The 17,091-nt window shown below is 44.0% G+C and overlaps 1 protein-coding gene across 6 annotated transcripts in view; it reads left to right on the top strand.

Moving 5' to 3' along the window:
• DNAI1 (dynein axonemal intermediate chain 1) overlaps positions 1-17,091 on the top strand; it is a 115,317-nt gene that overhangs the window by 18,749 nt on the left and 79,477 nt on the right. For 5 of the 6 annotated variants that reach the window (XM_072728067.1, XM_072728064.1, XM_072728069.1 and 2 more), the window contains exons 2-10: positions 2,181-2,213; positions 5,820-5,918; positions 6,113-6,193; positions 7,599-7,725; positions 7,994-8,115; positions 8,360-8,479; positions 9,455-9,514; positions 10,964-11,098; positions 14,178-14,262. In XM_072728067.1, coding sequence (XP_072584168.1) covers positions 2,181-2,213; positions 5,820-5,918; positions 6,113-6,193; positions 7,599-7,725; positions 7,994-8,115; positions 8,360-8,479; positions 9,455-9,514; positions 10,964-11,098; positions 14,178-14,262 — 862 coding nt within the window. The remainder of the gene's footprint in view (positions 1-2,180; positions 2,214-5,819; positions 5,919-6,112; positions 6,194-7,598; positions 7,726-7,993; positions 8,116-8,359; positions 8,480-9,454; positions 9,515-10,963; positions 11,099-14,177; positions 14,263-17,091) is intronic. The other variant, XM_072728068.1, reaches the window with a different exon arrangement.

The following is a 17,091-nucleotide window of genomic DNA, read 5'->3' as shown; positions in this document are numbered from 1 at the left end:
CAGGAATTCAGGCTTGTCTGTCTCAAGCCTCTCCTTTTGGAAGACCAAGGGCCCAGAGTGGCAGCCTGACATTCAATCTCCTTTGCCATGGTTGGGAAGTCAGGGCTGCAGCTGATTTCATTGGCCTGTTTTGCATTTATTATAGTGTGGCTTTTATAGTGTGTTAATTGAAATATTTCCAACTGCCAAAAACAATTATACTCAAATTGCCTTGTCAGTTCTTTTATTGCCAGATAAATGTTTTACAGACATATTTATGGGGGGCAGTGGTAACTGGATCTCGTTTTCTATTTAAGGCTGGCAGTTTGGATTGGGATTGGCCCTCCAGTGTTCTGCTGTGGGCCAGAAAGCTGTTGGATGTTGTAGCGCTTCCATCTTGTTACCTTAGGGATCAGAGGTGCTTCAAAAAAAAAAGCAGCTTTTTGGCTCATGCACCTTAGCCTCAGAGAAGGGTTCCATCACTGGAAACCCTGGCAACCTGGCAGAAATCTGAATCCTGCTGCCTGCTCTACCAGCAACAATCCCAGCCCAAGCTGAGACATGCTCTTCCTTTCCCTAGAATCCCTTTCTTCCCCTCCACCATCAAAGCCTCTCCCATAGACTACCATGTAAGAACTGTAAGAGCTATAAGACCCCATCTAGTCTAACTCTGTCGCTTTGTATTTGGAAGACTGAGGCCCAAGACACTTCTGCAAGATCACACAGATGGCCTGTGAGAGCAGGGAGCAGAGGTCTCTGTCCAATGTGCTATGCAGCCACCACACTGCACTGGCCCCTCCTCCAACACTTTAGACTTGCTTCCTACAGGTGCCTTTCCTTCACATTTCTAGCCTCCACTGATCTCCCTTTCGCTTGATCATCTGAAACATCTATTGTTCTGTATATATACTGCAGGGTTTTTGTTTGTTTGGTGGAACATTTCACTAGCTCTGTCACTGTTCTTCTTTTGCCTTTGTGCATGCTGTTTTCTTCTTCTGAAAAATATTTTCTCTAGTTGGACAATATATTTTTTTTCTTTGATATCCAGCTAGGAAATAGCCACCTCTGGGAGCCTTTCTTGTGCTGGGTAGGTGTCTCTGTGCACCCCTCCAGCACTCTGGGCACATATATCTCTGTTGCTGGCACAGAGCAGGCTTTCAAAGGAACGTACTCTGAGTGAGTAAGTGAGTGAGTGAATGAGAGAGCAAAGGATGAGCACTGCCTACACTATCCTCCATGGACCCTGAGCAAACTGGAACAGAGACCTTATCTGTCTTCATTTTTGTCCTACTGCTCGGGTATGTCCCTAACAGATAAATAGATGCTCAACAAATGTTTATGAAGCTGAACAGACCATGATGCTCTTGGGAATATAAAATTTTATTTTATTTTATTTTATTTTATTTTATTTTATTTATTCATGAGAGACACACACAGAGAGAGAAACAGATACAGGCAGAAGGAGAAGCAGGCTCCATGCAGGGAGCCTGATGAGGGACTCGATCCCAGGACTCCAGGATCACACCCTGGGCCAAAGGCAGGCGCTAAACCTCTGAGCCACCCAGGGATCCCCTTGGGAACATAAAATTTTAGTGTGTTAGAACTGGAAGGTCATCACATCCAATCCTATACATTTTACTGACAAGGAAACCGAGGCCCAAAGAGGAAAAACATTTTTCCCAGCATCATGATTACTAATGCGTTTGACAGCATTCTTTCATTTATTCAATAAATATTTTGAACACATGCTATATTCTCAGACAGCAGTGGACAACACAAAGTACCTGCTCAGAAAGAGTTTACATTCATCCCAAACAAGTGTTTGTGAATATAATCTGACTTCAAAATCCCCTTAGTGAAAAAAAAAATCCCCTTAGTGGAAAGCATACTGCAAAGCTGAGCACTTAAAATAGCAAATACTTTAAAAAAATGTTTGTTGAAATGCCCAATGCTAAGTTACCTGGTTGCTCTTCATGGGTCAATTGCACTGATGCTGGAATGGGGTTGCTTCAGATACAGGGCCTCCTTGGCTGGGGTAAGAAACACATGTTGCCACTGAAAAGACTGTTTTTAAGACTTGGGAAAGTTCAATGTCCAATGTCTTTGGGGTCTCTGGGCAGAAACTTCCCTATAATACTGTTTCTGATAGTCCCACAGAGATTTGCCTATGATTTACCTCTTGTTTCTGTTCTTTCTTTCAGAGCATCAGTGTGGGCAGAGGAACCAGAAAAAGAGTAAGTGCTGAGCCCACTGCAGGCTCTCAGCAAGAAGCTAACAGCATTGTTTTCCATTGAAAATATTAGCTATATATTTTTTAGAAAATTCAAATGAGCAAAAAGAACATTAAAATCACCCTTAAACCCACCATCACAGGAAACCTCTTAGTTAACACATGATGTTATATCCTCTCAGATATTTCTGTGCATATATAAAAATGATATGTATTTATTTTGAAATGGAATCAAACTGTATGTTATTTTATAATCTCCTTTTTACATAATATATTTAGAATACTTTTCATTGCCAATAAACATACTTTTATAGAGTCATTTAAAATTACTATATAATATTTTACCATGTGTTCTTAAGGCCATACCATAATTTGTTCAACCATGCCCTATTATTGGACATTAATGTTTCATGTTTCCTCTTTTTCACTATTATGATCAATTCTCCAGCAAACATTTGTACGTTTAAATCTCTGGGCGTGTCCTTGGTTATTTCTTTAATTAAAAAGTCCTACATATAGAAACTTCAGTCAAAGAATATAAACACTTGTTAGGCTTTTGAGAAATATTCCCAAATTGCTCTTTAGAAAGGTTATACTTTGATTCAATGGGGCACAGGCACCCCGATGTTTAGGCAGCATTATCAGCAACAGCCAAATTATGGAAAGAGCCCAAATGGCCATCAATGATGAATGGAGGGCAGCCCAGGTGGCTTAACGGTTTAGCGCCACCCTCAGCCCAGGGCATGATCCTGGAGACCCAGGATCGAGTCCCACATTGGGCTTCCTGCATGGAACCTGCTTCTCTCTCTGCCTGTTTCTCTGCCTCTCTCTCTCTCTCTCTCTCTCTCTCTCATGAATAAATAAATGAAATATTTTTTAAAAATGATGAATGGATAAAGAAGATAAAGAAGATGAATGGAATACTACTCCGCCAACAAAAAGAATGAAATTTTGCCATTTGCAATGACATGGATAGAACTAGAAGGTATTATGCTAAGCGAAATAAGCCAGTGAGAGAAAGACAAATACCATATGATTTTACTCACATGTGGAGTTTAAGAAACAAAACAAATGAACATAAGGAGAGAGAGAAAAAAAAAAGGAGAGAGAGAGAGAGAGAGAGAGAGGAAAGCAAACCATAAGAGAATCTTTTTTTAAAAGATTTTATTTATTTATTTATTAGTTTGTTTATTTATTTATTTATTTATTTATTTATTTATTTATTTATTTATGAGGGACGCACAGAGAAAGGCAGAGACACAGGCAGAGGGAGAAGCAAGTTCCCCTCAAGGAGCCCGATGTGGGACTCCATCCTGGGACTCTGAACCACACCCTGAGCCAAAGGCAGATGCTCAACCACTGAGCCATCCAGGCGTCCCACCATAAGAGAATTTTAATGATAGAGAACAAAGTGAGGGTTGATGGAGGGAGGTGGGCAGGGAATGGGCTGAATGGGTGCTGGGGATTAAGGATGGCACTTGTTATGAAGAGCACTGAGTGTTATATGTAAATAATGAATCAGTAAATTCTACACCTGAAACCAAATATTACCATATAGGTTAACTAACTAGAATTTAAATAAAAACTTGAAATTTTAAAAAATGACCAAAATTGTCATACTGGCCCTGCACAACAACAGGGTAACCACAGTCATGTTTTTGAGGAATAAATAAAATATCTTTTCTTTTTCATAGTAGCAAAGAGAGGTTAACTGTAAAACTCTCCCTATAACATACAGAAACTGTAGTCTGCCACTGCAGAAGAAAAAATTATTAACACAAAGATAAGACAATCTAATTCTACTGAACACCAGCAGCCTGACTACTAATCATATACCTCAGGGGTGGGCAAATTTTATCTATGAAGTGCCAGAGAGTAAATATCTTAGGCTGTGGAGGCCATTTGGTCTCATGTATAACTACTCAACTCAGCTTGTATGGCCAAAGCAGCAAAAGACAATACATAAATGAATGAGTGTGATTGTGTCCCAATAAAACTATTTATGGATGAAAAAAGAGGGAGGGAAGGAAGGAAGGAAGGAAGGAAGGAAGGAAGGAAGGAAAGAAGGAAATGAAAGAAGAGAAAGAAAAGAAAGAAAAAGAAAGAAAAAGAAAGAAGAAAGAAAGAAAGAAAGAAAGAAAGAAAGAAAGAAAGAAAGAAGAAAGAAAGAAAGGAAGGAAGAAAGAAAGACAGGTTGTGTTAATTTATGGGCATCAATTTCCCCATAACCACACCAACATTGATGATTAGTTTCATTTGGTTGAGGGATCTCTTTGTTTTGGGTTTTTGTTGTTTTAGTTTTCAATGGTTTTTTTTAAGAAAAGATTTTATTGGGGCCCCTGGGTGGCTCGGTCAGTTAAGCATCTACCTTCAGCTCAGGTCATGATCCCAGGGTCCTGAGATCAAGCCCTTATCAGGCTCTCTGCTCAGTGAGGAGCCTGCTTCTCCCTCTCCCTCTGCCTGCCTCTCTGCCTACTTGTGCGCTCTCTCTCAATCTCTCTCTATATAATAAATAAATAAAATCTTGGAAGGAAGGAAGGAAGGAAGGAAGGAAGGAAGGAAGGAAGGAAGGAAGGAAGGAATTGATTTATTTTTTATTTGAGAGAAAGAGAATGAGAGAATGCGAGCAGGGGGAGGGGCAGAGGGGGAGAGAGAATCCCAAACAGACTGCACTGTGCAGAACCTGGTGTGGGTCTCCATCTTACCACCCTGAGATCATGACCTGAGCTGAAACCAAGAGTTGGTTGCCCAACTGACTGAGCCAACCCAGGTGCCCCATACTTTTCAGGAATTTTATAGTGAAAAATGACATTCTTTTATTTTGTATATCTTTGCTAACCAGGGTGAGTTTTTCTTAATATATCATGGGCCACTTTGGCAAGGTTTTTAGCTATCAGGAAAAGTAAAAACTCGTAGTCTGATTTTTTTGCAGCAAGAATCTGATGGGACTGGGAAGCTCAAAGTTACCAGGCACTAAGAGTATTGCTGAAAGAGTAACCATAAGGTGGCAAATTGGAAGATAAAATATGAATCAGAATTGAAGTAGCTTAAACAATAGCTGGATGGGATCCCTGGGTGGCGCAGCAGTTTGGCGCCTGCCTTTGGCCCAGGGCGCAATCCTGGAGACCCGGGATTGAATCCCATGTCGGGCTCCCGGTGCATGGAGCCTGCTTCTCCCTCTGCCTCTGTCTTTGCCTCTCTCTCTCTCTGTGTGTGACTATCATAAATAAATAAAAATTAAAAAAAAAGAATAGCTGGATGTCCTTTCATTTTGCATAAAGCCCTGCCTTTGGCAGCTGGTCCTGATCATTAGGTTCCAGACCATATGGGAGAGAGTAGGGAAGGGAGAGTTCTTCCGGTCTCACTACTGGCTCCAAAGGCCCACCACAATGTTCCAGCTAACCCCTGACCTCAAGGGCTAAAGTGGCTAAGGTCTTCCAGGCAAAGAGAACTCTGGCCTGAGCAGTTCCTTTGGACTCTTCCATGAGTGATCTATTGTGCATTTTGTATTCTATGTATTAGGGACAGAGCTTGGCTTCTGGGAGGATTTGTGAGTGAAAGGGCCTCCTGCAGAAATGCTTACTAATCCTCACATGAGGTTTTTGTCCAGGATGAAGATTCAGGGACTGAAGTGGGAGAAGGAACAGATGAATGGGCCCAGTCCAAAGCCACTGTTAGACCCCCTGACCAGCTAGAGTTGACTGATGCGGTGAGTTAGCAGCATCCTGCCCTTGCCCCTTCTATTTCCTCCAGCCTCAGAAATGTGTTCTTTCATAGTACAGATTAGGAGCCTGCATAGAACCTGGCTGTGAGATGTCTGCTGATAGCCTGAGGGGTCCTCTCAAGTCTCAAAAGCAGTAGGGGCCCTCTGTGTATAACCCTCTTGGTATTTTTCTCCCTTAGGAGCTAAAGGAGGAGTTCACCCGCATTCTGACAGCCAACAACCCACATGCACCCCAGAACATTGTCAGGTACAGCTTCAAAGTAAGTCATCCCCTCTGGGGTAGGGACCTCTAGGTACTCCCTGGCTTGGCAGTGATGGCTATATTACAAAAGCCTCTCTGCTATTAGAGATCACCTTTAAACTTTGGTCTTTGACTGGAACCTTGAAATTTTACATGGAATTTTCTGGAGATTTAAGAAATTTCTTTACTAATCTCCCTTGAAATCTTAATAAGTACTTATTATGTGTCAGACACTGTATTAATAAATTATTTTCAATATCTTCAATACTTCTAACTATCCTGAAAATTAGATATTATCCTCATTTTACAGATGAAAATATTAAAGCTTAGAGTGGCTAAGCCCAAGTTCATCCAGGAAATAGGGACAGAATCAGGATTGAATCCATTCTGCCCACCACCATAAACCATGCTCTTAACTGCTACACTGTTTTATCCTCCCATCCATCTGAGTTACCAAGAAAAGGGCTTTGTGATGACTTTTTAAGGCAGAGCATCCCAACCTATGTGTAGAAATAGTAATTCTTTTAGTCCTCCTGGGGCAGGTGGGTTTGGTACAACCAGAGCCCATGGGCTGGCTTCATCTCTAGTGAATTTATCCCTTTGTGTAAAATATAATAATTTTCTTTGTGACTTGAAAAAGGTTGAGAAGAAATGTTTTGAAAGAAGGAAGGAAATCCTGGTCTCGGGCAATGATACAACTAAGATGTTTATCAATAAAGAAGCTATTAAAAGAACCAGACTAATAGGCCCTATGAAAACAGGGATCGTATCTATTTTTGCTAAGCTTTATATCCCTGGAACCTAGAAAATACTTGGCATGTTGTGTTGTGTCTGCTTAAAAATTATTTGTTGAAAAGGAATGAATAAGGTTGCCTGGATTTTAAACCTAGCACTGCTTCTCATTTGCTGTATGAACTGGACAAGTGCCAAACTCAAACCTTTTCTAGATTTCTGGGGCCTCTTCTATAGAACAGGGGGATTGGATATTTAGTGTCTCTGAGAATCTATCCAGTCCTCATATCCACTAAATACAGTACAGAGAAGGTCAGGCCAGGGATATCTGATGACCATGTATGACCTTTCTCAGATCTGTGATGAGACAGGTAAATGAGGATCCCAAGGCATGGATGTAAGAGCCAGTGACAGACAAATCCAGAACTATTCAAAGTTGGAAAGAAAAGATATTTTAAAATATGTCTTTGATGAGAACTTTAAAAAAAAACTTTATTTCATTTGCCTCTTCTTCTTTAAGCTGGAATGTAATAAAAACTTCAGGTTAACTGAAGATTGGAGGATATATATATATATATATATATATACCCACACAGATGGACCACATTAAGCCTTACAGAATGAAGGCAGACTACATTTCAACTCCGGCCCTTTTGGGACACCTGGTCTGACTCAGTCCCCTCTCCTCTTAGGAAGGCACATATAAACTTATTGGTGTTGTGAACCAACTGGCAGTTCACTTCAGCCAGGTCGGGAACCTGATCCCCAAAGACTCGGACGAAGGACGACGGCAGCACTACCGGGATGAGTTAGCAGCAAGTAGGCTGAGGGACCAGCTCAGAGCTGGAACCCAGAGCCCGGGCCCCTTCCATGGTCACCCAAGGGAGCAAATACTAAGCCAGAACTCTGCAGAGCTTCCACTTACATAATGTTCCAATAGCTGGCTGTCCTGGTTAGGTCTGGGAGTCAACCCATGAGAACTGTGGTATAGCTGAGGTCTCAAAGGCAGAAACCAAGAAAGCCTGGCCCTGCCAGGGGGTGGGAGAGTAGGCCCGGGCTTTGGGTTCACCTGCAATTTCTTACCAAGGTTCTCAGGAGTCCACTAAGGTGGTGATTTCTGAAACTGAAATTCTTGAAGAAGAAGAAGAGCTTAAGGAAGCAGAAGCTGAAACTGAAGCTGGGAGTCAAACAGATATGCCTGTAGCTGAGGTACAGTATAATATTGCTCCCATTCCTCCCCTTCCAGCTCCAGGTGTGGATGAAAGCTGTAGGGGTTAACTTGTTGGAGGTAGAGCTGAAGGTGAGAGGTTAGAGGCTGCAGGTACCAATACCTCTTGCATTATCACCCTCTCCTACTTCCATCCTCTCCTAGGACATGACTTCTCCCCACCGTTGACTCCCCACCACCTTCTTCTCACAGCTGATCCCTGATCCTGTGGGTCTTTTTTTCCAGGTAGCTGAAAAAGTGACTGAAGAAGAATTGATGACTCCTAAGCAGCCCAAGGAGCGAAAGCTCACCAACAAGTTCAACTTCAGTGAGAGGGCCTCACAGACCTTAAACAACCCTCTCCGGGTAGAGCAGCCCCCACCGCAGTGCCTCTACCTTGAAGCTCTGCACTTTGCATGGCAGGAAATGAGCAGGCCTGCTCCCAGTCTCAGCAGCCCTTAGCTTGGAAGGATGAGAGGCACAGGCCGAGGAGAGCTGGGAGCATGTGTTTGGGTCCTTGTAAGCCAACCTGGTGGGAGTTCAGAGTGGATAACAAGGAGTCTGAAACCCACTTCACTGAGACCGAAGCATGTACAGGCTTGGAGAGGATAAGATCTGGGGGAGTTAGGGGAGGCCAGAATGTGCCAGGGAGGCAGGACTCAGAGCCAGTTTGATTGAAGCTGATGGTCTGTAATAGACTAGCTGGAAAAGGCTATAAAAGTTCCCTGGCTCATAAGTATGGAGGGCTCTGAGTACCAGGCTGAAAGAACCTCTCAGGGTTTCAGGGGAGATATCCACATATATAAGACAGTGCTTTACAGAAACCAACCTATGAATGGAGGGCAGAGGTCTATGGGATGGGTTTTAGTACTCCTAATCATGCTGTATAGTCCCTCTTCAGTAATTTGCATGATATACAAGGAAAAGGGAGTGTATTCCTCTGGTGGAGCCAGAGACCCCAGTATTAGGAGGAAGTCTTGTCAGGGTGAAGGATATTAGCCCAGTAGCTTGCCAGGGGCTGACCTCTGTGTCTTGCAACAGGAAGCTGGCCAGAGACCTGTCCATCCCCCACTTGGAGTTTTTCTTGATTGAAACTGGGATAATCAGGCTTCATTGCCCCTGATTTCTAGCTTAGGCTTCTTCTGAAGGAGGCTTAGAAGGAAAATGTAGGCTTTTACTGCATCATTTGGTCCTTTATTCAGGCCCTCTTTACTTCCCCAGTTCCATGTCCCACCCCTCCCACTGCTCCAACTGAACTACTTCACTTATAGATATACTGTTGGGTTAAGTGAGAAGGAGTTGAGGGCTTTCTATGGGTTTTCCATTGTCATTGTTCTCTAGGACCGAGAATGCCAGATGGAACCTCCTCCCAGGACAAACTTTTCAGCCACAGCCAATCAGGTAAGACCCTGGGTCAGTTTAAAAGTCATCACCACACCTCCAGCCACCTACCCCGTGCATCTTTGTCAAAGATTCCTCTGGCAGTTTGCCCTCCTCATTCATCCATCCTCCTGTTCCTTATCCAGGTTCTGAACACTTGGCATATGAGACAGTAGGTCACCACCCAGGGAACTCTAGATCAGCTACATGCCCTCCAGGGCAAGGCTGTCAAAGAGGGGAAAAGGCATGGCTTCTGACTCTCTGCAGCTCATGGTATCCCAAGGCTGACTCTGAAGTGTTAGCACTCTAGCTTGCCCTTCTAGCAGCTTTCATTGTTCCTGCAGACCCTCCTTCTCCCTCAAATCCTACTGGATAACCATTCGGATTTGGGCAGGATATGGTGCTAGGAGCCCTGAGCTCAGCCCCCAGCTTTGCTGCTCATACTATAAGATCCTGGGCAAACCATGTCACCCTTAATGCATCAATTTCTTTTTCTCTGTCAAATGAGGATGATAAGCAGCCTCACAGAATTGTAAGAAGGCTCTGAATGAGATAACAAACATTGAATTATGTTGTAGTGTGGAATACTGGCCCATGGGTGAATCATTAATGTAAGGTGTGTCTATCTGGCCTCCAGGTGGCAGTGACTGCCCAACTCTGGAGACCACAGAATGTGATCCAGAATTTTTGCCCAGTCCCAGATCCTTGGTGCTTCCTTGCTACTATCCTGGAGCTCCTATTGGTGTCAGATCCAGTTAGCAGGGATCCCCTTACTTTTGAAAAAAAGATTTATTTATTTTAGAGAGAGAGAGAGTGAGCAGGGGAGGAGCAGAGGGGGAGAAGCAGAGGGAGAGGGGGAGAGAGGGGGAAAGAATCTCAAGCAGACTCTATGCTGAGTGTGGAGTCCAGCATGGGGCTCAATCCCATGATCATGAGATAGTGACCTGAGCTGAAACCAAGAGTCAGACACTTAACTGACTGAACCACCCAGGCACCCATCATTTACTTTCCGTTTACCTTTTTATGCTCACAAGGTGTTGTCAGTGTGGTAGACCGCCAACATGAACTAGTAAAGCTTATTACATCTCCATGGGGGAAACATTTTTAAAATATTCTACTTCAGAGTCTTATAATTCACCAAGAAAAATGTGAGCTAGCGTAATATTTGCCCATTTGTTTTGCCTAGTGGGGTCTGTAGGTTGGAACAATACTGATCTCCAGCTGATAAGGAGCCTGAGGTGGAAAGTTCATCCCAGAGGTGCCCTGAGAGCTCCTTCATTTCTGTCCTCAAGCTGGCAGCAGAGAAGATAGACATTGAATATATAACTACAGTAGGCCAAGTAGGGGATGCTATAGAGACATGTGACAGGGGTTGATATAATCTATTCCTCAAGCTTTAGAAGCTGAATAGGAGTTGGCTGGCTGAAGATTTTGCCCTGTGATGATCCTTCTCATCTTGCCCTTGCCTAGTGGGAGATCTATGATGCCTATGTAGAGGAGCTTGAGAAGCAGGAAAAGACCAAAGAGAAAGAGAAGGCAAAGACACCAGTGGCTAAAAAAATGGGGAAGATGGCCATGAGGAAGATGACATCTATGGAGTCCCAGGTTTGATGGAGGTTCCTATGGCTCTGTCACAGAGAATAACTGAGTGGGATCTTGGTCTCTGGGTAGAGAAGCCTGTCTATCTGAAATAATGTCACAGACCTTAAGGGGAGTGCTAATGTTGAAGTATGAAGAGTTGTTTCCTTGTAGAAACATGTGAGAAGACTTACAGCCTCTGGCAATCCACACCTCTCTCCAATCTTGTATAGGATTCAAGATTATTGGGTTAGGGGGCAACAGAAGACATAAATGTTATTGAAAGCCCAATGTACACCTTGAAAGAGCTCAGGAGTCTTCTCAGGATGGTGTGGGATATGAGAATAAGGCACCACCTCCCTGAGCAGGGCTCTTGGGGTTTGGGAGAGTGATTTGCTCTTTGACCTTCAGTCCTTGTGTTTACTTGTACCCAATTTTTATGGTGAGTCTTATGGGCCAGGAGCCAAGTCAAAGCTGATCACAGTCACCAGCAAGTCCAGGCCACTGGATGTGGTCATTCTGGGCTGGATTTTTACTGTAAAGAACCATATAGGAGTCATTATAGAGGTAATAGTTGGGGGGCTCACTGTGGGTATAGCCTGTATAGGTTGGAGATTATCATGGAAGTTATAGTGATAGGTCACCACAGGGAAGATCACCACGGGGAGTGCTGAAGGACCACATTTGTCCCTTCAACAGAGAGAAAGTTGGGTCAGGAGCCAGAGTCACAGTATGGATATCAGATTGAGTTTGACCTGCAATGGAGTGGGAAAGATGAGGGCCACAGGAAGCTGAGGTCTGGGTTCAGCACCTTGGAGAGTTCCCAGGCAGCTCTGGGAAGTGGCTCTGCTATAGAAACCAGATGAGTTAAAGGAAATTTTGCTTTGTCTAAGGTATCCCCACTTCCACTCAAATCCATGTCCCTGATAAAAATCACACTTTACAAGAGCTTTGAGGGTTCCCTGCCTTGGCTTAATATGAACTGCCCCAATTCAGTTTCATTCAACTACAGACCAAGCACTTGTGATCATGCTGGGTACTGGAACCCTGAGGTGAAAGATGAAGTCCTTGCCCCATAGGTTGCCCTGTCCAGACCCCTGACTTCCCCTGTACTATTACCTAGAAGTTAGCAGCTTCAGAGGGGCTATTTGCCTGGGTCACATTTCACTTGAAGATCCATCAATGGTTTGGCTATAGGCTGTTTGGCTATAGGCTGTGTCCTAGGACCATTATTGCAGAAACCTTAACTGCAGCTGCCAGGACCTAGGAAACAGAAGAAATGTCCCTGTGGCTGAAAATTGTCCTTCGGTCCAAGCCTTTGGTGCCTAACATGTCTATCAGACTTGGTGTCTAACATGCCCAGGGAAGAAGGACTACACTTGAATCTTCCAATTTGGTTGACATTGAAGGCTGTGATGCAGGAAGATACCAGCCCTCTGAACGAAGAAGCTACAGTGGAGGCAGGACACTGAATACTTAGTGTACAACCACTACACAAGGCAATTGAGTTTTAATTGGGAATCCCAAGAACTGGTCCTAGCTGTCTGTAAAATAGAGTGGCCCTTTGCTCAGGCCCAGTGCATGAAGAGTGACCTCTTCTTCAGTGACTTGCATCTGATGAAGTTGATATAAAACTCAAGTGCATGGGAAGGGAGAAAGTGGAATAATTCCATGATACCCTGGAGTAATAGATCTCAGGTTTGTCTCATTCATGATTTGGATGAATGTACAGAAATGAAAGCAAGTTTGTCTGATCTGAAAGATTAGGACAGGAATGGGAGAAAGGGTTCAGAGGCCACAAGTTTAGTCAGAACTAATGAAGAGCTATGTCTGTTCAAGTAGCATAATATCCAGAACAAGGGAGACTGAAGTCCACCACATTCTGTCTTTTTTTTTTTAATTTATGATAGTCACAGAGAGAGAGAGAGAGAGGCAGAGACAGAGGCAGAGGGAGAAGCAGGCTCCATGCACCGGGAGCCCGACATGGGATTCGATCCCGGGTCTCCAGGATCGCGCCCTGGGCCAAAGGCAGGCACCAAACCGCTGCGCCACCCAGGGATCCCCACATTCTGTCTTCAGAGCACATCAAAAACCCTGAGTCTGCCAGGATAAGGCAAGGGTGTTCAGGCTAGTGAGGGACTGGCTTTCTGTGTGAAGCTGAGGGCTTGGGACCTAGAGTCCACAGAGCTGAGTTTGTATCCTGTCTTTGCTACTTATTAGCTGGGGTTTTCTAACCTGTTTCCTCATTGGAAAGACATCCTAAAGATACTTTGCAAGATTGTTGTAACAACCCAATATTATGTACAGTTGCTAGTATAGTACAGTGACCCTATGGTGCAGGTGCCATTATTCATCCCTGCTGTATCATGTGTACTCTAAGACTCAGAGAAATAACTTGCCTAAAGTTGCCACTTGGCTCCTAATCCATGGGATGGGAAGGGAATGCAGGTCTGTGTAGCTCTACCACCTGATGCTGACACTCCTGGGATATCTCTTTTTCAAGAGCCATGGACCTAGCCATGTTGAGCCGCTCAAGCTGCGCACTCATCTGGTTCCTTCCTGCAGTGGGCAAAGTCTTGGATTAGGAGTCATTTCTGCCTTGTACTTCTGGTATACAAGCATATCTCTGCCCCTCTCTGGGCTTCTATGTCTTCCTCAACTCTTAACTAAATAAATTGGACCAGAAGCTCTCTTTAATGGGAGTCTTTGTCATTTCCTGAAATGGTGAAACCTCTCTGTCTCCACTGAAGAAGGCTCTTACCTTCCCTTTTCTGTTCTTCCCTCCAATACCCTTCCTGGCATCTCTTCAATGTCCTATGTTGTACTCCAAGATATGCCTTCTGAATAAGCTCAGAATGAAAGATCATGAGGCAGGCTGTGCCCAGGAGCCAAGTATGGCAGTGCAGACTCCTTGTGCCATTTTTGAGCTGGGCATTCCCAAAAGCGGGTGGGGAAGTGAGCTGGTCCTTGACACATGAAGAGATATCTTTACAGAGTTATCTGGGGTGGGTGGTGTCAGAGACACAATTGTACATCTTGACTGTGGCTTGAGGCATAACATTTCCAGGTGCTAGTATGAGGACCTGTGGCCTCTCTATCTCCACAGAGTGATGACATCACCAAAGTGACTCAGGCAGCTAAAATTGTGGAGCGGATGGTCAACCAGAACACTTATGATGATGTTGCTCAAGGTAAGATTTGAAGTGCTGACAACTACTATTATAGCCTGTATTAAAAATTCCTCATGGGGCACCTGGGTGACTCAGCTGTTGAGCATCTTTGGCTCGGGGAGTGATTCCGGGGTCCTGGGATCGAGTCCCACATCAGGCTCCCAGTGCATGGAGCCTGCTTCTCCCTCTGCCTGTGTCTCTGTCTCTCTCTCTCTCTCTCTCTCTCTCTGTGTGTGTGACTATCATAAATAAATAAAAATTAAAAAAAGAAATAAAAACAAAAACAAAATTCCTCATGGGGTGCCTGGGTATCTCAGCTGGTTGAGCATCCAACTCTTGATTTCAGCTCAGGTTATGATTTCAGGGTCCTGGGATCAAGATTTATGGGCTCTGTGTTCAGTGGGGTTCTGCTTCTCTCCTTCTTCATCTTCCTCTGTCATCTCTGTGCTTTTTCTCTCTAAAATAAATAAATATTTTCAAAAATTCTTCGTATAAGCCATGAGTGTCCCATACTAGGTCTGTAGATGCAAGGGGAGAAAAACTAATCCTTCCCTCCTCTGGATATCACCTGGAAGACATGGCATACACAGGTCTACTACAAATAATGGAATAAGAAAAAAATGGGTCTATTGATGAGATCTGACAATGGTGCAGCAAAAACACCTGCACATTAGTGATCCAATGGATCACTTCCCAACAGCCCAGGGAGTCAGGCAGAGAGCAGAGAGTATTACCCCTACTTTACACAAGAGGAAGCTAAATCCAAGTCTACCTGGCTAGTGAATGGCAGAGAGAACCCAAATCTAGGTCTTGAGCTTCCTAATTCTTGTCTCTACTGTGTCCATCTTGGAGACAATATAAATGCTACAATACAGACTGAAACTGCTCTGGGGATCCTCAAGAATGGAGGAAGGGATGAGTGGCAGCAGTAAAGGAAGGCAGCAGGGAGGGATAAGCTAAATGCCAAGGGATAAGCAGAGGTTGAATGGGAGATTAGCAGAAAGGCAGATGTTTTCACTGGGTGAGGGACAGCATGAGCAGTGACTTGGTGGTAAAAACAAATTGGAATGGACTCTGAGGATAAAGGGCAGCTGGCTCAGTGACTCAAACAGGGGTTTGTTGGAAAGTAGGGAGAGTTCAGGTTATGGAGGTGATTAGAGCCAGTTAATGAAGGACCTAGAATATCTCAGGGAATCCGAGCTTTTCCTGCAGACAGTTTAAAGATACTGTCCAGGCGGGAACATAGCCCATTGAGAGCATGGCCTGAGAAGGATGTGATTGGCCAAATACACGGACAGAGATGAAGATGAGGTTCAGATGTGGGGTGGAATGGGCCTCAACATACCTTTTCCAGGGGAGAAAAGGATACAGTTATCATAGTGAAAAACCAGCACCAGTATTCCCTAGGAATGACCCATATACTGGGCATTGTGCTGTGCAATTTGCATATATTACTTTATATCGTCCTGACCTCCACACTGTCAGATGGATACCAATATTCTCTCCATTTTGTAGGTGAGAAATCTGGACTATTGCCACTCATTCAAAACCATAGCTAGTATGAGGAGTGAGTGGAGCAATCAGGACTTGAACATGGGCCCCTTGGATCCATAGCCTAAGCCCTTCAGCACAATGCTACAGGGCCACTGAGCTGGAAGAGACATTTCAAATAAACATTCAATAAGTCTATGCTGGTGATTAATTAGTAATGAAGTGAAGAAAGAGATTGATTCAGAAATGCTTAAATCCTGGGGGCCTGGGAAATTCTGGTGTCTTTGACAGAGCCAGGGAAACAGAATCCTTCCCATGGCATGAACAGCACATTCCCAAGTGGCTTGTATTTCCCTAAGAGGTTGTGCATTTATTTGGAGCAGCTGCCTCCCCAAAGTTGGCAGCTCCTCGTTGCTGGCTGGTCTCCTTTGCTGACAGCCTAGGGCTCTTCTTGGTGACTTGATGCTCATTGCTCACCCATGGGACATAGAAACCAAGGCTGCCAAGACCAGCAGCCTAAACAAGCCCCCTTGTTATCATTCAGGCTGGAAAACGACCTTGAGTGCTTTTCAAAGCTGTCAAAGTACACAGCAGCTGTGAATGAATTTGTCACTCACACAGCTTGGCTTTCTGAAACCCAGCCTCTCCAACCAGCCCACCGAAAGGGCTGCAAACACTATTAATATCCATGGAGAAATTGGCCTTGGTGAACCTTTTTCATTTATAAGAACACAATCACATAAAAATGCATTGAACTTTGATTTTTTTTAATTGCATACTCTTTTCCCTTTGGGAAAGTCTAGTCATGAAGAAGTGAAAGCAGAGAAGTGTTCCCAATTAATCTCCTCTCTGAAATGATGTATATTCAAAGATTGCCTAAGCTCAGGGATCTCTGATATGATCAAGGCTCATGCCTTTGATCACTCTAATTTTTTGTTGTTGTTCTGAGATATTTTTGAGGTTTGAGTGTAGTTCCATGACCTCAAGGCTGGGGCAGTGCCTGGGCATGTCCTTGACCATGTTGGGTGAGAGCATTAGTTTTCTAATGGGTCACCCTTGGTTGGAAAAAAGACTGAGAAACTTTTCACTTCTGGTGATTTATTTCATTGCATTCTTTGAACAGTCATTGGGTGTCTGCTGTGTGGCTGGCACTGTGCTAGGCACTTCGAGTCCAGTGATGAATATAACAAGCTATCTGCTCCTCAGGAGCTGTCTGGTAGGCGAGACAGGCAAAAGGATAAATAGAAGCAACACAGCGTGACAGATATTTCAGTAGAGAAGAGGCAAGGCTGAAATGAAGGAAGAAATGAATTCTGCTCAACAAGAAAATGAAGGCCTCACAGAGGAGAGGGAATTTAA

The sequence above is a fragment of the Vulpes vulpes genome, chromosome 12, assembly GCF_048418805.1.
Source record: "Vulpes vulpes isolate BD-2025 chromosome 12, VulVul3, whole genome shotgun sequence".
Classification (NCBI taxonomy): domain Eukaryota; kingdom Metazoa; phylum Chordata; class Mammalia; order Carnivora; family Canidae; genus Vulpes; species Vulpes vulpes.
This window is presented reverse-complemented; position numbering and strand designations above follow the sequence as displayed.